Here is a 27432-nt window from a genome sequence, read left to right as displayed (position 1 = left end):
CTCCATTCTACCCAACATTTATGATATTCTTATATATCCTTGTGTCTCTTCTCTTTAAGGCGATCTAGGCGCGTCTATTAAACTATTTTTTTTGTTATTGAATTCAAAGACTTAAGTAATATGAATGTGAAATTTCCTAGATTAACTTTGATGATTCAGTGAATTATTTCATCTAATTTCGATAATTTTGTTAATATAGAGATTGCAAGAAATTACGAGAATAAACACGAGATAGTTTTAACCCAATTGAAGCAAAAAAGTGCACTAGAAAGTGCATCTAACTTTAGCATTTGTGTGGTATTTTTATATTATAAGCGTGGATCTTAGACTTTAGTCTCTCATGCCTTATTTTTGCTACACGGTGCAACACCTACAGAAGCAGCTATGTGGTTATTATTTTGTGTGGCGAGGTAATATCTATGTTTTTTTTTTTATATCATTCTAATGTTAAATCAAAATAGATTTTCCTTCTTTTGGCTGTTCCTAAATATCAAATTTATATTTACAACTTACTTAGTAGTTCCTTTTGCTAATTTGTCCTTTGCAGTATGTATCAATGTGTGTTGATAAAGAATTGTATTGCTTTAAATTCATTTGGCTGGTCAAAGTGGAGTTGTAACTAATAGATTATTATTTGAGGGGGAAGGAGTTTAAATAATTCTAGGCTATAAAAACTCAGCACGAGGTGATTGTTTATGTAACTTGTTATTGTAGTGCCCTACTCCTCCTTGCACTATGCAAAATGCAGGCAAACCAATACATAGAAGTCCTTGATGCATATAGTTAAAAATTGTTCAGCTGATTAATTCATTTTCTTTTTCTTTTTTTTTTTGCTTCTTCAATGTACAATAATAGTGCCAAGTATGTGTATTTTGCCTTCTATAGTTCTGATTCAACTTTTTAATGTTTAGCATTTGGAGTTAGAGATTAATGTAAGGGAATAGGAGTTAAAGTTCTGTTCTTTCTTCTTAGACCAAATGCTTCTCTTTTTTCTTTTGCAAAAGAAAAATAATATACTTTTGTAGGTGGCCATTAATATTTGACCACACTCTAGATAATTGGACACCTATTGTGTAATCTATATTTGCATTTTATGTACTATGTGTATATTACATATTTGACCAGCCGGTCAAAAATAATTATAGCAGCCAACCCAATATACAAAATAATAAATTTATTATGTATACAATTTGTATATTATATGTATATTATACATAAATATACAAAAATATACATTTGTTGGCTATTTTTTGGAAGGTGACTATACTATGTAGATTTTCCTTTATTTTATAGTGCAGATAAATAGAAATCTTTATTTTGAGATGGGGCAAACACTCTGATAAGAACATGATGTGAATGGTTACAGTTTAGGGCATACATTATAGCTAAATGGTTTATTGAAACCTATGATAAATGGTGGAGACTTGAAGCATGCACAATTCTTAAGCATGTGTGATTTTCCTTTGCAAAATGTGCGCCCTGAATTCAAATGCCTTCTTCGATATAATTTTGTTATATCTTTGACAATGTCTTCTGTTTTTTCATTTTTTTTAACATCTTATTTTTTAATTATTCTACTTTTAGAATTTCACGGGTCCTCGTATAATTTTCTTTTATTTTTGCAGCTTAAACTTGCTGATTAATATCAATATTTTTTCAGCAATCTGGTCTTCTGTGTGAGTACTCATTCCAGGTAATTTTTTTGACCTATGTGAAGTTCATATAGTTTGAACTTCGGTTTCTTATTTTTTATTAATTGCCTTTTAATTGCTCAATTTCTAGCCGTTTTGAGTTATCTGGTGTTCTAAGATCGACCAAGTTATGTGGAACTAATTGTTATTTTTCGGATAATGTAAATGGCTTTTGGTGTGTGATACAACCAGCATCTCTTACAACATTTCAATTAACCATTCTCTGGGTTTAAATCATGGTGGAGTTATCATGGACAATGTCAAATTGCGCAAATATCGAACTACTTACGATTATCATGTACGCCTAATTTTTTAAGTGGTTATATATAACACGTAAACCCAATGCCTTTTGATTCAAGGTTATAAAGGTCAGCAAAGTTGCAATGGCGTGCACATCTCTAGTTACATGTTCTTGTATTGATTAAGTGAAGATCAAAGTCTTCGTATGGATGAAGTTGCAGATGTATGTGTTAGAGAGTGATCTGGGATATATGTACATTTAAGTTCCTTTCCATTTTAACTGGACTTTTGTGCTTTCAATTTATTACATCTTTTCTTTCTCCATATGCCCCAAAAAATCATATTGATCTTCTCACAGATCTTATATATTCTTACTGTAAAAGGTTCGCAGTTGTTGTTTCAGAATAAGTAGAAAGCAAAGATAGCTAAAGGTGCTTCCACACTCTGTTGCCAGAAATAGTTTATTTTCGCTTGACCCGCAACAAAACCATAAATCAAGATGATAAGTTCGTCTACAGTCCTTTCAAAGAAATCTTCTCCCCTGCATGCTCGAGTTTCACAGATCTCTTAACAGACCTCAGAAGTCTAAATGTTATAAACTTCCATTTAGGTATGTATATTGACTTGATACTGGGAATTGGTGCTATGCTGTCATGATTGTCATGCTTGCATTTATATAATGTGTTGACATAGTTAATTATTAATTATAATAGAAAAAGGCAACTGTTAGGCAGGAAGGAGTTTAGTTGAATGCCTAATAAGAAGATGGTTGTTTGATACTCTTTTTTGAACTTGGTCAAATGTAGCAAGGCAGTGCATTAGTGAATTGATAATGAAGACTCAACCCATTCTATGTAGTTGGAATGTCGATTTTCTTTTCTTGATTAGACTAATATTGCAACTGATGTTTAATGTCATCCAACTGATGCCATTAAGGGACAATGAAGTTAGTAAGTCACACATCAATACTTTTATTGTTAAGATTCCTGACACTGGCTGCTTGCCTCTGTATACATTTCTTTAGTTTCATGACTGTTTCCCGGTTCCACAAATTTTTCCGCTTTTGTGTTTTTCTTGGCTTCTCCAATTGATGGTGATGTTACATGATGATGCATAAAAGAATGAAGAAAGATTTGGTTAAATCGTCGAATTTACTACTTTTCTTGGCCATTCTTCAATGCTATTAGACAAATGTGATTTTAGCATTTTAATTAATTTTAAAATGTGCAGTGATGAAGCAGGGGAGCGAGGAGTTCTGAAGCGGAGGGATAAACATGAAAATTTATTTAGTATCTCCCCCCAAAAATGTTAATATGTTAATGGCTTTTTTCAAGTGCAAGCTCTCTTTCATTTTGAATCCTCTTTGCACTTCTACTTTGCCGCCACACTTTTTCGAACAGGCAAATTCGATAACATACAGTGTTTGGTAAACATTTTATAATTTATATTTGCAGGCGAGAAGGTTCAAATGGTTGAAACAAACTTATATCAATTTTAGTAGTTACGTTAAGTCTTTAAACTCTTAGCTTTGTATGATTATAACCTGAGTGATGGTGTATAAATACCGTATGTATCTGATGGGTTGGGCGCGTGCTGGCACGCGCAATCCCGTAGACATAGAGGAGGTAATTGGAGATTCATTTAGTTAGTCCTAATTACTTAATTATATTTCGAGCTAAGTAATTATTTGGTTCGACTTAATAAAGTTAAAGCAATAAAATGAATATCTTCATGGGTAGCTGTCACGATTCGGAATCCATTAAAGATCGTGATGGCACAAGACGTCGCTGTCAGGCAAGCCAAAAATAAATAATTAACTTGTTTACTCATTTTAGTATTTTGAAACTGTAATTTTTTCTTCAATTAAATAATAAAAAATCATACAGTGAATGATAATATTTTTCCCAAATAGTATATTGAACATCTCGTAAGTACCCCCAGAACCCGGTGTCACAAGTGCATGAGCATAAACTAGGAAGATAAAATAAATATAACATCTGTTTGGATTACAAGTTTGGACAAGAAAGAAAAATAAATACTCCAAAGGTGACTCTGATGGCTACGGGTCGTAATATGAAATGCAGCTCACCTAAGTCCCCGCAATTAACCACACCTCTGTGTCCACAAGGCCGCTAGACATATATGTACCTGGACAAAAAAATGTGCAGCAAGTGTAGTATGAGTACGTAAATCAACGTGTACCCAGTAAGTATCTAGCCTAACCCCGAAGGAGTAGTGACGAGGGGTCGACTTCGACACTGACTAGTGGTCCAATAATATCAGGTACAAATAAAGATAAGCAGATATGAGGCTAAACAAATAAACGAAATAAATGAGCATAAGTACGTGGTACAATCCTCCTCTTTGCAATAAACTCACGCTCTCCATTAGAATTTCCCTCCTTAACCGGAGCATGTATATAGATATAGTGGATCTCATCAAGTAGGTTGTCATAATTCAAATCAGGAAAACTCCTAGATATATTGGCTTCTTGCCAAATATTACGCACGATTTCATGAGGATATTTTTATAAGAATGTCGATGCGTATGACCTAATCCAACATAAATATTTAAACTGTGCACTGTCGAGGGTCGAACGGCGCGAATCATAGATGCATCTATTATACTACCGAGGTGAACGGCCCGCTCCCGTGGGAATGTGGTACATAAATCCTCCCAAGGCGAATGACCCGATCCCATTAGAATATAGTACATAAATCCTGTCGAGGCGAACGGCCCGATCCCATTAGTAAGAAGCTTTGACGGGTGAGAAAGAGAGATCAGAAACATAATTGGGAAGAGTCAATAACACTAATTATTCTGCAAACGTAATGATTTATAAGCAAAATATGATCATATCAGTTTTTCCTTTTGAATATAGAATTTGTTTGACTCAAAAGTAAGTTAATGTTTTTGAAGCAAATCAATCAGTATAGATGAAGGGGTAAATCGTAGTGGAAGATAGTAAACTCTAGGATGATCTTGAATATTGGATCATATAACAACGAGATGAACTAAATTCAGAGAAAATGATAAACTTCTATTAGATAAGAGAGACAATATTAGAGAGAGAGAAAGAGAACTTGTATTTCTTATAATCTCCCAGAGTTCCCTTTTTACCAAGCTTAGATCCCCTTTATATAATAGAGAGATCCTTACTTAAATACAAAAAGGCAAAGAATAAAGTACATATTGTAGGGCGTGGTCATGGAGTCGTCCCTCTTGTTGCTCATAGGTCGCTCTTCTAACCGGGCTCACGCACACTCGGTCGGTCGTGCTGTCTTAAAGAACGTAGTTGGTCAAATTCGACCTTATACAGAATTGATAGTGAATAAAATTATAATCATAGTTATACATTTAAACCATAAGATGAGCTTTCAGAATCTGAATCAATAGAATAAGTTGTTTTCGTTAATATCAAGAACAAATACTATCTAAAATATACGATCTTCTGCTGTAAAGTTCTTGGTTTGGGATTTCATGCTTAATCAAGTTTCTGAAGTTGTTTCTGCTCAATTTGAGGCCCAATTCTTGCCCTGTTTCTCTTATTTCTTTCCATCTCATTCTTGATTTTAGATAGTATGAATTTAGTGATTATGTATTTGGTACATTGTTTGTTTGTTAGACGTTAGTGTTTGAATTACATGAGCAGATCGCAAAATTAAGAATTCAAAAGAAGTAAGGTTCGGTAATTTGGGTTAGATTACTAAAGTAATTGGACCGTGATACTTCGTTATTTAAAGATGCTTAGTCTATTAACAAACTTAAAAAATATATTAAAAAGTACTTCTCTCTTCCATCACAAGACTTAAAAGAACAACATTTCAGAATATATATGAATGAGAACTTTTAATAGAGCCGTCATGTGACGACCCAAAGGGTCACCACCGGACTTCTCCCTATTTCCGAGCTTCCGAGGTCTTAAAAACCTCGCTTTAGTTGCTTCGATTTGCGTGTGCAGTCTGAGCGCGAAGCCGAAAAATTTTTATGTTGAAATATGTGAACTTTGTGAAAAATTTGAAGAATTTTGATATTGATATTGTTAAAGTTGACTTTGGTCAACATTTTTGGCAAACGGACCCGTACCCGTGATTTGGCGGTCCCGGAGGGTCCGTAGAAAAATATGAGACTCGGGCATATGCCCGGAGTCGAATTCCGAGGTCGAGAGCCCGAGAAATGAATTTTTCTGTGAAATTGTTTTTCTGAAATTCTTAAGAAAATGGAAATGAAAATTGATTAAAAGACTATGGTATCGGGCTCGTATTTTGGTTCCGACGCTAGGTACAAGTCTTAAATATGTGTTAAGCGCTTTCTGTAAAGTTTGGTCGAAATCGGACGTCATTTGACGTGTTTCGGACCTAAATATCTAAAGTTAGAAGTTTAAGAAGTTTGAAATGAAAATGATGATTTTGAGGCTTGATTCATGGATTTTGATGTTATTTAGGCGATTTGATCGCACGGTTAAGTTCGTAGGATGTTGTTGAGTTAGTCCATGTGTTGCGTTAGGAGCCCCGAGGGCTCGGGTGTGATTCGGATGTGTTTTGGGATGGTTTTAGCCTTAGGAATGCTACAGAAAACTGCTGTTGCTGGTGTCTGCGATCGCGTACATTCTTCTGCGATCGCGTAGGGTTAATTGATCAGGCCCATTTTCTGTTCTATGCGATCGCATGAACTCCTCTGCGATCGCGTACCTTAGCCCCTTCATTCTTTGCGATCGCATTAAGCTTCCGCGATCGCGTTTCATTAAACCAACCCCGGTATGCATAGCCCCTTTTCTTCTATGCGTTCGCATGACCCATTCTGCGATCGCAGTGGTCAATTTTCCCTTCCCCTATGCGATCGCAAGCCTCCTTCTGCGATCGCATAGAGTAAATACGCCCAGTTATATTTTTATGTCCAGAACAGTAGCAGCACGGGATTTCTCATTTTTTTTCACACGAGCTCTTCTCTTAAACCCTCCATAGACGAAATTCAAGCTCTCCTTCCTCCATAACTCTTTGGGTAAGTAATCTTAACATCATTCCCTCATTATTTCTTCATCTAATTACTAATTTCCTAGCCCTAAATCATGAAATCAAAGTAGAAATTAAGGGTTTTGGGTAGAGTTAGGTTTTTTGGGAATTTTGGGTGATTCAACCTCAATTTGGGGTCGAATCTTGAAATAAATTATATATTTGAACTCGTGGGGTTATGGGTGATTGGGTTTTGGTCCGAGCCTCGTGTTTGGACCATGTGGGACCGGTGTCGAATTTTGGTGTTTTGGGAGAATGGTTGGAAAAATTCATTTCTAGACTATGAGATTATGTTTTTGAGCCTTATTGATATTATTGAACTAATTATGACTAGATACCATTGTTTCGGAGCCGGATTGTAGAGGAAAGGCGGTAATTGAGGGTTGATTGCTATTCTTTGGACCGAGGTAAGTGTTTGTTCTAACTTTGGCTTGAGGGAATATGATTAGGATGTTATTTGCTACTTGCTAAATATGGAGTACGGTGTATAGGCATGGTGACGAGTATCTATACATCAGTGTCTAGCATGACCGTGAGTCTTAATTGTTTTAAATCGAATGATGTGACACCACTACCTTGTCTAATGAATAAATTTCTTATAATGTGAACGGTTGAGGAGGAATTGTGATTGGTATATTTTGGAACATTGGTTCGAACAAGAATGTGATAGTTGAGAAAGGAATGATTCAAAAGAGGATGTGTTGTGATTATTCCCTTGCCGGGACGTGTAGACTATTATTATGTACTCTCCCTTGTCGGGATATTTGGGCTGTTAGCTGTACCCTTGCCGGGTTAGAGTGTTATGTTGTCGAATTCCCCTAATGGGGCCTTCTTTACAAAGTCAGATATTTTGAATTATAATATGGGATCGTGTGGCGCGCCGACCACTTATATATTATGAAAATGGGATCGTGTGGCACGCCGACCACTTATATACTATAATATGGGATCGTGTGGCACGCCGACCACTTATATATTATGAAAATGGGATCGTGTGGCACGCCGACCACTTATATATTATGAAAATGGGATCGTGTGGCGCGCCGACCACTTATATATATGAGCTATGGTTTTGAGATAGTTTCGTCGTTATATCCATTGATCGGTATTCGCTGTATTTTTCCCGAGCATGTCCTCTTCCCCTTTTTAGTTGATATTCTCTGTTGTTATTTTCTGTTGTCTTGTATATATTTATCTGCACAGGTTGTTTTCGGTAGGCCCTGTCTAGCCTCGTCACTACTTCGCCGGGGTTAGGCCAGGCACTTACCAGCACATAGGGTCGGTTGTGCTGATGCTACACTTCTGTGTTTTTTGCACAGATCATAGTACCGGAGCAGGAGCCTTTGGTCAGCAGTAGGAGCGTTGGGAGCTTACTTCAGTCCGGAGATTCCGAGGTAGCTTGCTGGCGTCCGCATGGCCCGGAGTCTCTCTTATCTCTGCTTTTCGTTTGATTTCCCTTGTATCAGATCAGACAGTACTGTATACTCATTCAGACTTTGTATTTAGTATTCAGTAGAAGTTCGTGAGTTAGTGACACCAGATCTGGGTACAGGTGTATGTGAAATTCCGTACTTGGTTTCTGTTATTTATGTTTCGAGATTTCCGCTTTTATGTTAATTGCCTCGTCCTTCTTTATTTTGCTAAGGATAATGAGAAAAGTGTTAAATTAATTGGCTTGCCTAGCTCCTATCAGTAGGCGCCATCACTACTCCCGAGGGTGGGAAATCCGGGTCGTGACAAGTTGGTATCAGAGCACTAGATTACATAGGTCTCACAACTCACGGACAATCTCGGTAGAGTCTGAGGGATCGGTACGGAGACGTCTGTACTTATCCCCAGAGGCTACGGAGTTAGGAAAAGTTTCACTTTTGTTCTTTCCCGTCGTGCGATTCTGTTTCTCAAATATTGATTGTCTTTCTACTCTGTTCTTTCGCAGATGGTGAAAACATGTGCTTCCTCTTCCACCGCGTAGCAGCCCGAGCCCCCAGCAGCAGCTCCTGCGAGGGGCAGAGGCCGAGGCCATGCCAGAGGTCGAGGCCGGGGCAGAGCTCAGCCCCGAGCAGCAGTCCTAGAGGTGGAGCCTCATGTTGATTATGATGAGGAGGCTCCAGCCACAACAGCTCCGGTGGGCCCAGCTCAGGTCCCAGAGGGGTTCATAGCCACCCCAGTTCTTCAGGACGCTCTGGTCCGATTGGTAGGCTTTGTGGAGAGCGTCACTAGAGCGGGTTTGCTTCCAGTAGCCCCAGCCACTTCCCAGGCTGGAGGAGGGGTTCAGACTCCTGCTACACGTACTCCGGAGCAGGTAGCTCCCCAGGCTCAGGTTCCAGTGGTTCAGCCAGCGGTGGCAGCTCAGCCGGGTATTGTGACTCAGACCGGCGATGGAGCGGCTATGTCTTCAGATGCTTTGTGGAGACTTGATCGGTTCTCCAAGCTCTTCACCACCACATTCAGCGGTGCTTCATCAGAGGATCCACAGGATTTCTTATTCAGCTGCCATGAGATCCTTAGGACTATGGGTATTGTGGAGACCAATGGGGTCGACTTCGCCACCTTTCGGCTTGCAGGATCCGCCAAGACTTGGTGGAGGGACTATTGCCTATCTAGACCAGCAGGGTCTCCAGCATTGACATGGGATCAGTTCGCGGAGTTATTTTTGGAGAAGTTTCTCCCAGTTACTCAGCGGGAGGCACTATGCAGGCAGTTCGAGCGCCTCCAGCAGGGCTCCATGACAGTCACACAGTATGAGACTCGGTTCATTGATTTGGCACGCTATGCTGTTGTTATACTCCCCACCGAGAGAGAGAGGGTGCGGAGGTTTATTGATGGATTGATTCAGCCGATACGTCTCCAGATGGCTATGGGAGCTGGTAGTGAGATTTCTTTTCAGGAGGCGGCCAATGCGACCCGTAGAGTTGAGATGGCTCTTGCACGGGGAGGTGGTTATGGGTCAGACAAGAGACCCCGTCATGCAGGTAGATTCAGTGGTACCTCGTCTGGAGGTGGGGATTCTTATGGTAGAGGCCATCCTCCGAGGCCCTTTCAGTCAGCCCTACAGGTCTCACATGGTACTTCAGGTGGTCGTGGCTCTCAGCCGCAGTCTTCTGACCAGCAGCTTTTCAGTTCTCCATCAGCACCTATCAGCGCACCACCACTCCGTTATTCTCAGCAGCCGAGGGCTTGTTATACGTGTGGCGACACGAGGCATATTGCTAGGTATTGCCCTCGAGCTTCTGACAGCTCTCAGCAGCAGGGTCCTCGTCCTATGATTCAGGCATCAGGTGATCCACAGGCCGCCCAGCCAGCTAGAGGCGGGGGTAGAGGCCATAGGGGTGGAGGTAGGGATCATAGAGGTGGAGCTCGGACCGCCAGAGGTAGAGGCCAGCCAGCAGCCGATCGTCCCAGAGATATAGTTCAGGGAGGTGGGGCCCAGCCCCGGTGTTATGCTTTGCCAGCCAGGCCAGAGGCTGAGTCTTCAGATGCTGTTATTACAGGTACTATTCTGGTCTGTGATAGGGATGCTTCAGTGCTATTTGACCCTGGGTCTATGTATTCATATGTGTCGTCCTATTTTGCACCCTACCTGTCTATGCCTAGTGATGCTTTGGGTATTCCTGTTTATGTATCTACACCAGTGGGCGATTCTATAGTGGTCGACCGAGTTCATCGTTCCTGTGTGGTAGTATTTGAGGGTCTTGAGACCCGTGTTGATTTATTGCTCTTAGATATGGTGGATTTCGACGTCATATTAGGGATGGATTGGTTGTCCCCGTATCATGCCATCTTGGATTGTCACGCCAAGACTGTGACCTTGGTTTTGCCAGATTTACCCCGATGTCATGCCACTCGCAGTGTTATCTCCTATGTGAAGGCTCGACGCATCGTCGAGAAGGGGTGTCTAGCTTATCTGGCGTATGTTCGCGATTCCAGCACAGAGGTTCCTTCTATTGATTCTGTTCCTATTGTTCAGGAGTTCCCCGAGGTTTTTCCTTCAGACCTGCCGGGTATGCCGCCCGACAGGGATATTGATTTCTGTATTGATCTGGCCCCAGGCACGCAGCCCATTTCTATTCCGCCGTATCGCATGGCCCCGCCAGAGTTGAAGGAGTTAAAGGACCAGTTGCAAGATTTGCTAGGGAAGGGTTTCATCAGGCCTAGTGTTTCTCCTTGGGGTACGCCAGTGTTATTTGTGAAGAAAAAGGATGGATCGATGAGGATTGATGATTTGTTTGACCAGCTTCAGGGTGCAAAAGTGTTTTCAAAGATAAACTTGAGATCTGGCTACCACCAGCTGAGGATTAGGGCATCCGATGTCCCTAAGACAGCATTCCGCACTCGGTACGGGCATTATGAGTTCCTGGTCATGTCGTTTGGGTTGACCAATGCCCCAGCAGCATTCATGGAGTTGATGAACCGAGTGTTCAGGCCGTATTTAGACATGTTCGTGATAGTCTTTATTGATGATATTCTGGTGTACTCCCGCAGCCAGGAGGAGCACGAGCAGCACCTCAGAGTGGTTCTTCAGACTCTGAAGGATAGTCAGTTGTATGCAAAGTTCTTGAAGTGCGAGTTCTGGTTGAGTTCAGTTGCATTTCTGGTTCATGTTGTATCAGCAGAGGGTATTCAGGTGGACCCGAAGAAGATTGAGGCAGTCAAGAATTGGCCTCGACCAGCATCAGCTACAGAGATTCAGAGTTTCTTGGGGTTAGCAGGTTACTACCGCCGGTTCGTGGAGGGGTTTTCATCTATTGCAGCCTCGATGACCAGATTGACCCAGAAGGGTGCCCAGTTCAGATGGTCGGACGAGTGTGAGGCGAGCTTTCAGAAGCTCAAAGCAGCTCTGACTATGGCACCGATATTGGTTTTGCCCACAGGTTCAGGGCCCTATACAGTTTACTGTGATGCTTCCCGCATTGGGCTTGGTGCGGTATTGATGCAGGATGGCAGAGTCATTGCTTATTAGAGCTGTCAAAATGGGCCGGCCCAGCCAAGCCCAGCCCAGCCCTTGCGGGCCACAAAAGTTGATGGGCTAGGACGGGCTGGCCCTTCATGCAAAAGGGCCTAAAAATGGCTAGCCCAACCCAGCCCTAAAAGGGTTGCGGGCTAGGACGGGCCAGCCCTTTAATTTTAGTCTTTTTCTTAAGATAATTTTATTTTTAAATGGTTAATGAAGCTTCAAGAATCAAGATATGATGACTAATAAAGAAATGGAAAAGACTTGAAAACATACCAATAAAGTGAAACACATTTACAACTCAAACAGTGACAAAATTTATTATGAATTCATCAATACTTTGTATATATCATAATTGCAATTTTGTCAATTAAAATCAGGAAACCAAATAATTGTCTAAGTCATTAATAGATCAACCAAATATAAAAAATAAAAGCTCAACAACCAAAATATACTCTATTAGACTACTACGTAGTGTCTAATCAAATCTTAGGTCCATAAGACCATAACCAAACTGTCCCATTAATATTGCTAAAATAATATTGTATAATAAAAAGTCATTAAACAAATGACATCAGTCATCACAAAAATAAAAAAAGACCTTAATGAAATAAACTCCTACTAAAAAATGTTGTACTGGCACTTATAGCATATCCAATACCATCACATTGTCAGACATATCTAAATCCGCTTCTGATAAAGTTGCCTTAACATTGTCATCTTTATCTTCATATGCAATTCATATGCAATGTTGATTAGTTAAACATTAACAAATAACTATATTTTAAAAATAAACAATATTAAATCTACATAAAAAAATCTTACCACTTTGAGTTTGAGTAAAGCCGTGCAACCAATTTCGAGTAGCAACAAGTGTTTGGACATTTTCATGATGGATGCAACTTCTATATTTGGTGAGAACACGACCACCAATACTAAATGCTGATTCTGATGCTACAGTAGTAATCGGGATACTAAGTACATCTCGCGCCATTACTGATAAGTCAGGATATTTTCCAGAGTGATTCTTCCAATACATGATAACATCCATTTCGCGAAACTTCTCAAAATCAAGCTTTGGCTCCTCTAAATAAATATCCAATTCTGATTTTCCATCATTGGAAGCAGATACATTCTCAAATGCTTTGAATTCCTATAAGTTAAACACATGACAATACGCTTAAGATCTAATGATAATAATAATAATAATAACACTGAAAAAAAGAAATAGAAAAATAAAATTACTTACATCGAATATTTTGAATCCCGTTCCTTTGGATTTACTTCTTTCTTCACTTGGTGTAGTCAGAGTACTAGAAGAAGCACTCGCAATATTTTGCTTATTTCCATAATGATCATAGAGCTTGTACAATTTATTTTTCACATGCTCTATTTTTTCTTGTGCAGAAACTGAATCCAGCTTAGAGTAATAAAACTTTAAAAATTGTTACTTCATGCGCGGATCAAGGATTGCTCCAAAAACAAGCACTACACTATATAACGTCCAGTATTTTTTAAACTTTTCATGCATTCTTGAAGCCATTTACTTAATAACCTCATCTTCATTATTCAAATTCTCATTAAGCATGCACTCAATTCTCCAAACTTGCATAAAATACAAGTTGGATGTTGGATAACTTGAACCAGAAATCAAGTTAGTTGTCTCATAAAAAGGCTCCAAGAACTGAAATATTTTCTCCGCCCTTCTCCACTGATTCAATGTAGGACAATAAGTATAATTTCTATCTATTAAATGTAGACTAGCAAAAGCCTTTTCATACTGGAGTGCACTATCAAGCATCATATATGTCGAGTTCCATCTAGTTGATACATCCAAACGTAAACCAAGATTTGTTTCAATTCCAACTTCCTTTACACATTGCTCAAACTTTTGTTTTCTCCCATTCGATCCTTTAACATACTTAACACTTTCCCTTATTGAAAACAAGGAATCACTAGCTGCTTTCAAACCCTCTTGAACAATTAAATTCAAAATATGAGCAGAACAACGCACATGAAAGAACTCACCATCACACAACAAACTCTTTTGCAACCTAAGATGGCCTTTCAAAATATTTTGTAAGCTATCGTTGGCAGTGGCATTATCTAAAGTGATCGAAAATACCTTCTTATCTATGCCCCATTCTTTCAAACAGTCATATATAGCAGTAGCCAATTCAACTCCAGTGTGGGGAGGATACATACGACAGAAATTAAGAATTTTACAAACCAACCTCCAATTTTTATCAACAAATTGGGCAGTTGAACAAATATATCCCTCAGAGTTAGATGATGTCCAACAATCAGAAGTCAAGCATACCTTATTAGGAATTTTTGCTAAGATTTGTTTTAGTTTCTCCTTCTCTCGGACATACACTTTCTTGACATCTGCAACACAAATGTTCCTAGAAGGCATCTTAACATCTGGACTTATATAATTTACCCAAGACTTAATTCTATCATACTCGACGAAAGAATATGGCAAATTATGCTTAATGACAGCTTCAGCAAGGATACTACGGTGTGTCCATTGATCTATTTTTCTAGATTGCATTTTACCTTCTTGATTCAAGAACATTTGACCTAAATCATGAACTTTAAGCATTGGACACTGATATTTATGACGATGCAAATGTGATATTCCATAGTTTTTACCTTTGCGTCCCGGAGTTGAACCAACCTTGAATGGTTTCTTACACCCTTTACATTCAGCCCTTTCAATTCCATCTTTAGCTCTGCTAATTTTTTTGAAATACAGCCACACATCTGATGTTAACTTAGTTTTTTTCTGACTTGGTTCTGCAGGATCATTTACCTCCACAACGTCCTCAATATGTTCATTTGTTCCATTTGAATCATCCATTGGTCTTCCTGTAACGAAATTTCAAGAAGTGTTAAGTTTATAAAGTAAACATCACTGCCACTACAAGTTAGTAAAATTTTTGTAAGAAAATAATTATTAAAGTGTTTACTAAACTTTTGAACCAAATGTATCCCAAATCGTGCATTCACGATGTTATCGTAAAGGAATCTGACAACATCATTGTAATTTAAGGATAAATTCCTATTATCTGTGCATCACCTAGTTCACAACATTCTAAACCTACTCCTTTACTTATAATTAAAAAAGCTTCAAAAGCCTTTAAAGCATTCCATGCAAATAAGTAATTTATTTTTACTAATATGTTAACTGAATAGAATGTTGAGTTTTAATATGTTATTAACGAGAATATTAAGATTTACTATGTTATTTTCTTTGCCCAGATTATCATAAATATTATGTCATGAGACTTTTAAATAAACTATTAATAAGAGTTTTAGTATAGTATATTCATTTATATCTAAAGAGTAGTTGGTAGTATCATAAATTCATAATCTTTCTTTCTTTAATCCTCCCGAGAACGTACATTAAAAGCTGACTAATCCTTTCATAAATTAATATATTTCTTGCATTGCAACAAAATTCCCATTAATTTATTTTAGTTACTTCTAGATTAACTTTTTATATTTTTAATTAATTGACTTAACACAAATCAACACATACATCTAAAGACGTCAAAATATAGTAAATAAATAAAAACAAAAGCCTAAATATGATCCATATACATATACAAATGCATATAAAATAGACATAAACCCAAAGTAAAATAGAGAAATATATATGTGTAATAAAATATGAAGCAAACAGATCATTAGTCATGTACATAATGGATTGAATAGTCCAAATATTAATAAGATAGAAAGATTAGTAAACTCAAGAGAAAAAAACTAATTACCTGTAGTAAGTCGTCGATGCCAAAGATCAAGAAAGAGGTAGCGATAAAGAATTGAGGATTGAGGGGAGGTAGGCAGAGAGTTGCGATAGTAATATGTTGACTATTGAGGAAGAAAAGTTTATGATTAGGATTTAGGGTGCAAGACTTACGTCTTTAGCCCATTCTAAATCTTTACTTCCTTTTTTTTTAATTTAAAATTCTAATTAAATAAATTATTGGCCCGCGGGCCAGCCTCGGCCCAGCCTAAATCAAGCCTCAAGGGCCGCGGGCTAACTTGGATCGGGCTTCTTAGCCTCAGTTATAAAATGGGCTTAAAATATCTTAGCCCAACCCTACCCTAATAGCGGGCTGGGTTGGGCTGGCCTCATGGGCTAAGCCCATTTTGACGGCTCTATTGCTTATGCTTCGAGGCAGTTGAAGATCCACGAGAAGAATTACCCAGTTCATGATCTCGAGTTGGCAGCCATTGTTCATGCTTTGAAGATTTGGAGGCATTACCTATATGGTGTGACGTGTGAGGTGTACACGGATCACAAGAGTCTGCAATACTTGTTCAAGCAGAAGGAGTTGAACTTGAGGCAGAGGAGGTGGTTGGAGCTATTGAAGGACTATGATGTTACTATTTTGTACCACTCGGGGAGAGCCAATGTGGTGGCCGATGCATTGAGTAGGAAGTCCGCCAGCATGGGTAGTCTTGCTTATGTTCCGGTCAGCCAGAGACCGCTTGCTTTGGATATTCAGGCCCTGGCCAATCGATTTGTGAGGTTGGACATTTTGGAGTGCTAGCTTGTACGGTCGCTCGTTCTTCATTATTGGAGCGCATCCGTGATCGACAGTTTGATGATCCCCATTTGTGTGTCCTGAGAGACACGGTGCAGTGTGGAGGTGCCACGAAGGTGACCTTAGATGAGGATGGTGTTTTGAGGTTGCAGGGGCGAGTTTGTGTGCCCAATGTCGATGGGATTCGAGAGTTGATCTTAGCGGAGGCCCATAGTTCTCGGTATTCTATTCACCCGGGCGCCGCGAAGATGTATCAGGACTTGTGGCAGCTTTATTGGTGGCGTAGGATAAAGAAAGATATTGTTGCATATGTGGCTCGGTGTTTGAACTGTCAGCAGGTTAAGTATGAGCATCAGAGGCCTGGTGGGTTGTTTCAGAGGATTGAGCTTCCCGAGTGGAAGTGGGAGAGGATTACTATGGATTTCGTTACTGGACTTCCGATGACTCGGAAGAAGTTTGATGCTATTTGGGTCATTGTTGATAGGCTGACCAAGTCAGCGCATTTTATTCCTGTTGCAGCCACCTATTCATCAGAGAGGTTAGCTGAGATCTACATCCGAGAGATTGTTCGCCTTCATGGGGTGCCGGTATCTATTATTTCGGATCGGGGTACGCAGTTTACCTCGCGCTTCTGGAGGGCAGTTCAGCAGGAGTTGGGCACCCAGGTTCAGTTGAGCACAGCGTTCCATCCTCAGACGGACGGCCAGTCCGAGAGGACTATTCAGATATTGGAGGATATGCTCCGAGCCTGTGTCATTGATTTTGGAGGCTCGTGGGACCAGTTCTTACCTTTAGCAGAGTTCGCCTACAACAACAGCTACCAGTCCAGCATTCAGATGGCTCCATATGAGGCGTTATATGGTAGGCGATGTCGGACTCCAGTCGGATGGTTTGAGCCGGGAGAGGCTCGATTATTGGGTACAGATTTAGTTCAGGAGGCCTTGGACAAGGTCAAGATCATTCAGGACAGGCTTTGTTCCGCTCAGTCGCGGCAAAAGAGTTATGCGGATCGTAAGGTTCGAGATGTAGCTTTCATGGTTGGTGAGCGGGTCTTGCTCCGAGTGTCGCCTATGAAGGGCGTGATGAGATTTGGGAAGAAGGGCAAGCTTAGCCCTAGGTTCATTGGCCCATTTGAGATTCTCGATCATGTGGGAGAGGTGGCTTACAGACTTGCCTTGCCGCCCAGCTTGTCAGCCGTGCATCCAGTGTTTCATGTGTCCATGCTTCGGAGGTATCACGGCGATCCAGCCCACGTGTTAGATTTCAGCACTGTCCAGTTGGACAAGGATCTGTCTTACGAGGAGGAGCCGGTAGCCATTCTAGACCGGCAGATTCGATAGTTGAGGTCGAAGAGTTTTCCATCAGTATGTGTGCAGTGGAGGGGTCAGCCTCCTGAGGCATCGACCTGGGAGTCCGAGTCTGATATGCGGAGCCGTTATCCTCACCTATTCCCTGACTCAGGTACTTCTTTCTTTTGTCCGTTCGAGGACGAACGGTTGTTTTAGAGGTGGAGAATGTGACGACCCAAAGGGTCATCACCGGACTTCTAACTATTTCCGAGCTTCCGAGGCCTTAAAAACCTCCCTTTTAGTTGCCTCGATTTGCGTGCGAAGTCCGAGCGCGAAGCCGGCAAACTTTTATGTTGAAATATGTGAACTTTGTGAAAAATTTGAAGAATTTTGATATTAATATTGCTAAAGTTGACTTTGGTCAACATTTTTGGCAAACGGACCCGGACCCGTGATTTGGCGGTCCCAGAGGGTCCGTAGAAAAATATGAGACTCGGGCATATGCCCCGAGTCGAATTCCGAGGTCAAGAGCCCGAGAAATGAATTTTTTCTGTGAAATTGTTTTTCTGAAATTCTTAAGGAAAATGGAAATAAAAATTGATTAAAAGACTATGGTATCGGGCTCGTATTTTGGTTCCGACGCCCGGTACAAGTCTTAAATATGTGTTAAGCGCTTTCTGTAAAGTTTGGTCGAAATCGGACGTCATTTGACGTGTTTCAGACCTAAATATCTAAAGTTAGAAGTTTAAGAAGTTTGAAATGAAAATGATGATTTTGAGGCTTGATTCATGGATTTTGATGTTATTTAGGCGATTTGATCGCACGGTTAAGTTCGTAGGATATTGTTGAGTTAGTCCATCTGTTCGGGTGTGATTCGGATGTGTTTTGGGATGGTTTTAGCCTTAGGAATGCTGCAGAAAACTGCTGTTGCTGGTGTCTGCGATCGCGTACATTCTTCTGCGATCGCGTAGGGTTAATTGATCAGGCCCATTTTCTGTTCTATGCGATCGCATGAACTCCTCTGCGATCGCGTACCTTAGCCCCTTCATTCTTTGCGATCGCATTAAGCTTCCGCGATCGCGTTTCATTAAACCAACCCCGGTATGCATAGCCCCTTTTCTTCTATGCATTCGCATGACCCATTCTGCGATCGCAGTGGTCAATTTTCCCTTCCCCTATGCGATCGCAAGCCTCCTTCTGCGATCGCATAGAGTAAATACGCCCAGTTATATTTTTATGTCCAGAATAGTAGCAGCACGGGATTTCTCATTTTTTTCACACGACCTCTTCTCTTAAACCCTCCAGAGACGAAATTCAAGCTCTCCTTCCTCCATAACTCTTTGGGTAAGTAATCTTAACATCATTCCCTCATTATTTCTTCATCTAATTACTAATTTCCTAGCCCTAAATCATGAAACCAAAGTAGAAATTAAGAGTTTTGGGTAGAGTTAGGTTTTTGGAAATTTTGGGTGATTCAACCTCAATTTGGGGTCGAATCTTGAAATAAATTATATATTTGAACTCGTGGGGTTATGGGTGATTGGGTTTTGGTCCGAGCCTCGTGTTTGGACCATGTGGGACCGGTGTCGAATTTTGGTGTTTTGGGAGAATGGTTGGAAAAATTCATTTCTAGACTATGAGATTATATTTTTGAGCCTTATTGATATTATTGAACTAATTATGACTAGATACCATTGTTTCGGAGCCGGATTGTAGAGGAAAGGCGGTAATTGAGGGTTGATTGCTATTCTTTGGACCGAGGTAAGTGTTTGTTCTAACTTTGGCTTGAGGGAATATGATTAGGATGTTATTTGCTACTTGCTAAATATGGAGTACGGTGTATAGGCATGGTGACGAGTATCTATACATCAGTGTCTAGCATGACCGTGAGTCTTAATTGTTTTAAATCGAATGATGTGACACCACTACCTTGTCTAATGAATAAATTTCTTATAATGTGAACGGTTGAGGAGGAATTGTGATTGATATATTTTGGAACGTTGGTTCGAACAAGAATGTGATAGTTGAGAAAGGAATGATTCAAAAGAGGATGTGTTGTGATTATTCCCTTGCCGGGACGTGTAGACTATTATTATGTACTCTCCCTTGTCGGGATATTTGGGCTGTTAGCTGTACCCTTGCCGGGTTAGAGTGTTATGTTGTCGAATTCCCCTAATGGGGCCTTCTTTACAAAGTCAGATATTTTGAATTATAATATGGGATCGTGTGGCGCGCCGACCACTTATATATTATGAAAATGGGATCGTGTGGCACGCCGACCACTTATATACTATAATATGGGATCGTGTGGCGCGCCGACCACTTATATATTATGAAAATGGGATCGTGTGGCACGCCGACCACTTATATATTATGAAAATGGGATCGTGTGGCGCGCCGACCACTTATATATATGAGCTATGGTTTTGAGATAGTTTCGTCGTTATATCCATTGATCCGTATTCGCTGTATTTTTCCCGAGCATGCCCCCTTCCCCTTTTTAGTTGATATTCTCTGTTGTTATTTTCTGTTGTCTTGTATATATTTATCTGCACAGGTTGTTTTCGGTAGGCCCTGTCTAGCCTCGTCACTACTTCGCCGAGGTTAGGCCAGGCACTTACCAGCACATAGGGTCGGTTGTGCTGATGCTACACTTCTGTGCTTTTTGCACAGATCATAGTACCGGAGCAGGAGCCTTTGGTCAGCAGTAGGAGCGTTGGGAGCTTACTTCAGTCCGGAGATTCCGAGGTAGCTTGCTGGCGTCCGCATGGCCCGGAGTCTCTCTTATCTCTGCTTTTCGTTTGATTTCCCTTGTATCAGATCAGACAGTACTGTATACTCATTCAGACTTTGTATTTAGTATTCAGTAGAAGTTCGTGAGTTAGTGACACCAGATCTGGGTAGAGATGTATGTGAAATTCCGTACTTGGTTTCTGTTATTTATGTTTCGAGATTTCCGCTTTTATGTTAATTGCCTCGTCCTTCTTTATTTTGCTAAGGATAATGAGAAAAGTGTTAAATTAATTGGCTTGCCTAGCTCCTATCAGTAGGCGCCATCACGACTCCCGAGGGTGGGAAATCCGGGTCGTGACACGTCAATATGGGCTTGACCTGTTGGGTCAGTCCAGCCCGTGATTTAGCAAGGCTGGGCTAGAATTTTAGGAGCCCACTTAAAAACGAGACTTTTAAATACGGCCCGAGTAAGCCCGTGGCCCGTGAGCCTTGACTGAGGCTGGGTTGGGTCGGCCCGTGGACCTAATAAAAATACATATTTAAAATAGATAAATATAAAAAGTATATGACACAAAAAAATAACAAGAAGAGTATCCCAAGCTTAAATTTTATTAAGCTCATCATATTGAAAGATGAAAATAAATTAATTATTCTTAATATTTAACTAATTAATACATACAAATTGTAAATGTAGATGAAAGTGAAGATGTTAAGACAACCTTCTCACAAGCTAATGAGTTTGATGAAGATGATGTGTTAGATATCCCATAAATGTCATGGACGTTCTCTTGAATAGTCTGTTTTGGGTTTTGACTTTTAGTGAATGAAACATAGTTTTGTAGTACTTTTTTAGTGTTTATTGTGCTTTATTGGAATAGTACAAAAAGTTATTAAGTTTTGTGAGTTTTTCCAATAAGATTTTTTTAACTTTTAAAAATTTATATTTTTTAAGGTTAGAACTAAAGAAAAAATATAAAATTATATTTTAAAAAATGATCGGCCGACCTGTGGAGGCCCGCAGCCCACATAGGCCTAGGGTGGGCTGACCATTATAAGGCCCATCAAAATGATAGGCTAGCCTAGCCCAGCTCGTCAATAGCTAAAGGTCACATGGACTGGGCTAGGCTAGCCCGGCCCCGCCCATATTGACAGCTCTAACTTTTAACTTCCGAAGAATTAGAATGTGCGCATCTTAACTCCGATGAACCTTTAGAAAAAAAAAAAGAGATACAGTTCTTATATTTTTAAAAGAAAATGCAAAAAAAATTCTATAAAAGTCAAAGTGAAAAATTTACATTATAATCTAAAGACTTAAATATTTAGTTCGTCTAGAGTTTAAAATACCAATATCGTCATGTATATGAACTATAACTAATTTTACATATTAATTGAACTCCTTTCCTACTCAATCAATATCATCTCTTTACTGATTTTTTGTATAATGCTTGAAAATTATGACCAACTAAGAAAATAGTTAAGAATATTACAGAGAGAAGAGAGAAAAGAGTAGTTGACAAAGGTCAATAACACTATTAGTTCTGCAAACACAAAGATCCAAAAATAAAAGTTGATCGATTTCTTTTACCATTTGAAAATAAATTTATGGCCGGATAAAGTTGTAGTTACGATTAAACATTCAAAATTTGAAGTGAGATAACATTAAGAATTTTAATCAACAAAAAGTAAGTATTTCATTATGTGAGAACAAATTATTAAGTGTTTGAATAAATTGATTAACAAAGGAATTTAATTCAATTCTTTTACAAATTCATCATATAAGTAAATTATCTTTCAAATTGATACAATCGTTTTGCTCCGTTGGGAAGAGCATCAGGATTGAAAGAAAAAAATTGAGAAAAATCGATTATGGTATAGCATTAAGAGTTAAATTGATTAAATTGCTATTCGTTTAATTAAATATGGTAAACATTCAATCATTTAACTTACAGTTTTTCCTTAAGTTTTATTTTATAATTCAAGCACAACTATCAATATAATATTATGTGATATTAAAAAATTATACTCATTGAAATGAGATACACACTCAATACGCGTACTGATCACGCCCAACTATGCCTTATAAAAGGACAAAGCGGTAGCTGCAAATATATTCCGGTTTCCGGAGACAAATCCCACAGGGTATTAACCTATCGATCACAACTATTGGACTCATAGAAATTCACGTATTCAATCTTCAGAGATATTTGAGTAACAAATTGGGTATTTATTAAGTAAATATTACGCAATAAAAATGCAATAATTAAGAACTAGCTATAAACTGGTTGTAAGTAAGAATGAGAAAGTTCTAAGGTTTTGATTTCCCCTGTTGTCGGAATCCTTTCCGCTATGTTTGCTATAAATTTGCCTAAGTCTTCTCTATCGATCATAAGCACTCTGACTGTCGTAACTCTCTCCAAGTAATTACAACAATATACTAGATATATTCTCCCGAATTACGCTAGCTAGCTTTTAAGTACAGCTCACTTAGATCGCACTCAAGGTTTCGTTATCCCTAATCCCACCTTTAAACCCTTCGTATTGATCCCTCATATACGTTAGGAGTGATGATGTTCAACAACAACCTAAATATAAACTCTCTCCTGAGTAATGCACACTAAATAGGAACAACTAATTGAGGGCCCTTCAATCAACAGCAATAAGCATATAGTTGAACAAATAGAGATAATACGATGACAAATCTATATTAGCATAACGAGAAAATCATCCTTCAACAGGTTCCATCAAAACCCTAGATTAGGTATTTAGCTACTCATGCTTATAGTAACAATTCCCCAAATAGTTTGCATAATCAAATTACAAATTAAAGATGAAGGAATGAAGAATTCAATGGTAATCTCCTTCCGAAATAGTCTCCCTAGGTCTCCGGTGTATCCAATGTCCTCCAAATAGCATTTTTACATGTATTTATACCAACTAGGGCCGGGTCCAGACGAAACACCCTTTCCTGCGTGAATTAGGACTTAGCTCTGCAGATTTTGTACAGGCGCGCCTCACGCTGCGTCGCACAGTGCGGCGCGGTAGTGGGAAACTTCAAAGAGCTTGTTTTCTTATGCCTGTCGTGAAATTGCACACATGCGACGCACACTGCGGCGTACTGTGCGGGGCAGTAGTGCAAATTTCTCAGAATATAATGAAATTTTTTATCTTCTTTTGACATCCAGACTTGGTACACGACCTCCGAACACGATCCAAGCTTAATACATTGAGCTTTTACTTAAACTTCAAAGCTCCAAATTGATCGATTTAGCTCCAAATTAACTTTTGAACTCGGGATCACTTCCTGCAAGACATAAAACACGTACTAAGTGTAATTCACTATCATTTGAGCTTAAACACACGTAAAAATGCAGTAATTGGAATGTAATACTACGGCTAAAACACGAGTCACGTACCCAAAGACTAGTACTAAAAAAATATATAAAAACTACTATAACTTGTAATTCTGCTCATGTCAATATGACGAGAACCAAAAAGCGTCACATCAATTGAAGCGAAGGAGTAAAACTTAAACTAATTATAAAATCTGAAAACTCCTGATCAGTTTTTTCGGCAATTCAAAAACTCACAAACCAAAAACTAGATTATCAGAATCTTAGAAGTCAAAACTTGAGAGAGACAAGCTCAAGTTGGCAGCCCCTTGTGTATATATGGAAAAAGAAACCCTAAACCCTAAGTAGCAACATCACCACCAATGAGTCGCCACTCAAGAAGAAGCCCCAATTTGTCTGACGACCTCGTCACCGCCATCCTCTTGAAACTCCCTGTTGAATCTCTTCTACGGTTCAAGCTTGTAAACAAATCATGGTGCTATCAAATTAAGAGCCCCGAATTTATCATGTTGCAGATAAATGAATCATCGTCCGATATAAATCGTCAAAAAATTCTCTTAATTTCTTCGAAAATAATTCCATCGCGGGGTTTGGAATATAACATGTTAGGGTTTACCATCAGTTCAACTGAAGCATCATCGCTCACTGTTAATTCTCAAGTTATGTCTCTCGAACCGCCACTCCCAGTTTTCTCCTTTGATTTTTCTTATCCATTGATGAGTTCTTGTAATGGCTTGTTATGTATGATCTATAGCCACGGAATAGTATTATGGAATCCTGCTATTAAAAGATACAAAATGATTCCCAAGCCTGATTGTTACATGTTGCGACGTGCTAATATTAATAATTACGAATCAGCACTATATGGTTTTGCCTATGATTCTGTTACTGAAGATTATAAGGTAGTTGCGACACTTGTGATTAATGCAAAGGATTGCAATTACGTTGTTGGAATGTACTCAGTGAATAATAGATCTTGGAGAAAGATTGGCACTATTCCTGATGGTTATCGGTTGTTCGACCAAAATTCAATTTCACTATATGGTACAATTAACATGATGGCGACAAATTCAGTTCAAGAAAATGGGAGCAGTACGTTCAATAAATTCGCGATCATTTCCTTATTCGTGGGTGATAAAAAATTTATTGTAACGCCCGTTCCATTGGAATATTGTGGGAATCATATGAAATTGTCTAATTTTGCTAATCGTTTGTGTGTTTCCATGTTTGTTGAGATGGATTTTTTGGTGTGTTCGCTGGAGAAAAATGGAGAAATTGGATGGACTTGGACTAATGTTATGAGAGTTTCTACATTAGGCTCATTAATTGGAAATCATGGGCATTTGGATGATATTATATGTGTGAAGAAAAATGGGAATATTTTATGGAGGAAAACTGATGGTAATTTTCTGGAGTACAATGTGAAGAAAGAAGAAGTGACTGAATTTACCTTGAGTGAAATTCCTCCTACTGCTGATTTATCGATCTTGTACGCGGAAAGTTTGGCTTGCTTGAAAATTCCTTGGGAGTAGAAAATTTAACTATTGAACTGTATTTTATTTAGAATTTTCTCAGATTTTTGATGAAATTATTCTGCTCTATGACGGTTGAATTGTTGGTGTTGCAGTTTGCAACTTTAATTATGGATTGTTAAAACTATACATTCGACATTAGTCTTGTACTATTTGGGAATGGTTATGTTCTTTTGTGGAAAGATGTTACTTGAAATGTTGTGATTTTTCATGAAAATGTGTTACTTGACTTCTTGTGACTTTTCATGAAATGCCGAGTCCGTTGAAAACAACTTTTTGACCGGTCATGAATGGGTACCTTTAATTTGTTGGTTTATAAATAGGAGGACCAAGTGAGTTTTCAATGTGATAATGAACAAAAATTTTGCATAAAATTGCTTTCGGATTGCATCCAAGGATTTGGGTTAGTGGTCAATGAATTTGGCCGAGAACTATGAGGTTTCAGGTTAAAATTTCAACAGATGCAAAAATACTAGGTGATTTCTTCCCATCTGTCCAAGCCTTGATGGACTCATTGGATGGTAACAATGAATTCCCAAATTGTGAGTAGGATAAATAATTCGCTAAAGACAGCAATTCATTTGTGCGTCAAATTCCTACCTATTTGATTTTACACATATTTTATTCTTTTTCTTTTTTTCTATCAATCATCTCCAAAAAGGTTTTTAGAAGTTTAAAAGGTCCGTTGAGTGCCTCAAGGCTATGTCATAATAGAGCCGAACACTTGCCCCGGATCGACTTCCAATCTTTCCAGCCAAATCTCCTCAATGAGAAACTTCTAACCATCTATACAACATGAGTATGGTCTTATTTTGCCAATTATTTGGTTTAAGACTAGACTTTTAGTCAACTCAGAAACAAAGAAGATATGCAGCCAACCATCTCTTCCTGGAAGGTTATACAACACAAAGAGTATAGTCTTATTTTGCCAATTCATTTGGTTTAAGACTAGACTTTAGAACTCAGAAACAAATTAAAGAAGATGTGCAACCAGGTATGATCAGATCTCTACTTCTATTCCTAGTGATACATGAAACCATCTTTAACACAAACATCTGTACGCAAACATTTCAAATAGATTAGCCTTTAATCTACTTGGAAAGATATTTTGTCTAAATGTATGGTTGCCGATCATTAGACCATAACTGCATAGTTTACCAGTTAAATGAAATAAACCCTCTTCATCTTACCTTAAGATTACTACCAATGGAAGCTACATGTGGAAGGAGAACGAAAGTTAGAGTTGGGGGCGATTATAAGGAAGATAGATGGATCAATGGTCCAGAACGATTTATTGTAGCAATAATATGATTCAGGATGTCTTGCAAGACTAGATTTCATGATTTCTTCAAATGGGATGGGTAATGTTCTCCTTGAAATGGATTCCTAACTCATTGTAGATATGATTAGTTGTGATCATATATAATGCTTCATGTGGAAGCAAAACAAAAACCCTGGATTTGGGGGATTATAAGAGTGCATTCTCAGAATCCTAGATTTACTAGCAATAATATGATTCAAGCTGCCTTGTAGAACTAGATTTCATTTTCTTAAAAGGGATGGGTAATGTTCTCATTGAAATAGGATTTCAAGATCATTATGGATATGATTAATAGTGATCATAATGCTAAATGTGGGAGGAGGAGAAATCTGGAGTTGAGGGATTAGATTTCATTTCCTCAAATGGAATGAATGATGTTCTCCTTGAAATGGATTTAAAACTCATTATGAATATGATCAATGGTGATCATATCTCTTCATGTGAAAGCAGAAGAAAGTTGTAGATGTATCAATGGTCTCGACATCTTCTGAATTTTATTTCCTCAAATGAGATGGATAACGTTCTTAAAATAGATTCAAAATTTATCCGGGATATGATTACTGGTGATCCTAATGCTCATGTGGAGGGTGAAGGAAACTGGAATTGGAGGGATAATAAAGACGGTAGATGGATCAATGGTCCAGGCATTCTCTGAGTCCTAAATTTACTATAGCTATGATATGATTTAGGCTACCTTATAGGATTAGATTTAATTTCCTCAAATGGGATAGATAATGTTCTCATATAATATGATTCT

At 38.8% G+C, this 27432-nt stretch overlaps 2 protein-coding genes across 2 annotated transcripts; one reads left to right on the top strand and one right to left on the bottom strand.

The window, feature by feature from the left end:
- On the bottom strand, positions 12538-14757 carry LOC109221758 (zinc finger BED domain-containing protein RICESLEEPER 2-like). Its single transcript, XM_019386211.1, has 4 exons — positions 13450-14757; positions 13144-13314; positions 12720-13047; positions 12538-12620 (listed from the first exon to the last, which is right to left on the bottom strand). Exons 1-4 carry the CDS (start codon positions 14755-14757, stop codon positions 12538-12540), a joined length of 1890 nt encoding a protein of 629 aa, XP_019241756.1.
- On the top strand, positions 24185-25354 carry LOC109221748 (F-box/kelch-repeat protein At3g23880-like). The gene has a single exon (XM_019386203.1). It carries the CDS (start codon positions 24185-24187, stop codon positions 25352-25354), a length of 1170 nt encoding a protein of 389 aa, XP_019241748.1.

The sequence above is a fragment of the Nicotiana attenuata genome, chromosome 2 (assembly GCF_001879085.1).
Source record: "Nicotiana attenuata strain UT chromosome 2, NIATTr2, whole genome shotgun sequence".
Taxonomy (NCBI): Eukaryota; Viridiplantae; Streptophyta; class Magnoliopsida; order Solanales; family Solanaceae; genus Nicotiana; species Nicotiana attenuata.
Note: the sequence above shows the minus strand (reverse complement) of the source record. Positions and strands in the feature narration are given on the sequence as shown.

Coding starts and splice junctions, on each gene's coding strand:
- LOC109221758 (XM_019386211.1), bottom strand. CDS start 14,757: ATGGATGATTCAAATGGAACAAATGAACATATTGAGGACGTTGTGGAG. Junction 13,315..13,449: donor ATTTGAATAATGAAGATGAG/GTTATTAAGTAA, acceptor TATTACTCTAAG/CTGGATTCAGTTTCTGCACA. Junction 12,621..12,719: donor CTTTACTCAAACTCAAAGTG/GTAAGATTTTTT, acceptor TTGCATATGAAG/ATAAAGATGACAATGTTAAG.
- LOC109221748 (XM_019386203.1), top strand. CDS start 24,185: ATGAGTCGCCACTCAAGAAGAAGCCCCAATTTGTCTGACGACCTCGTC.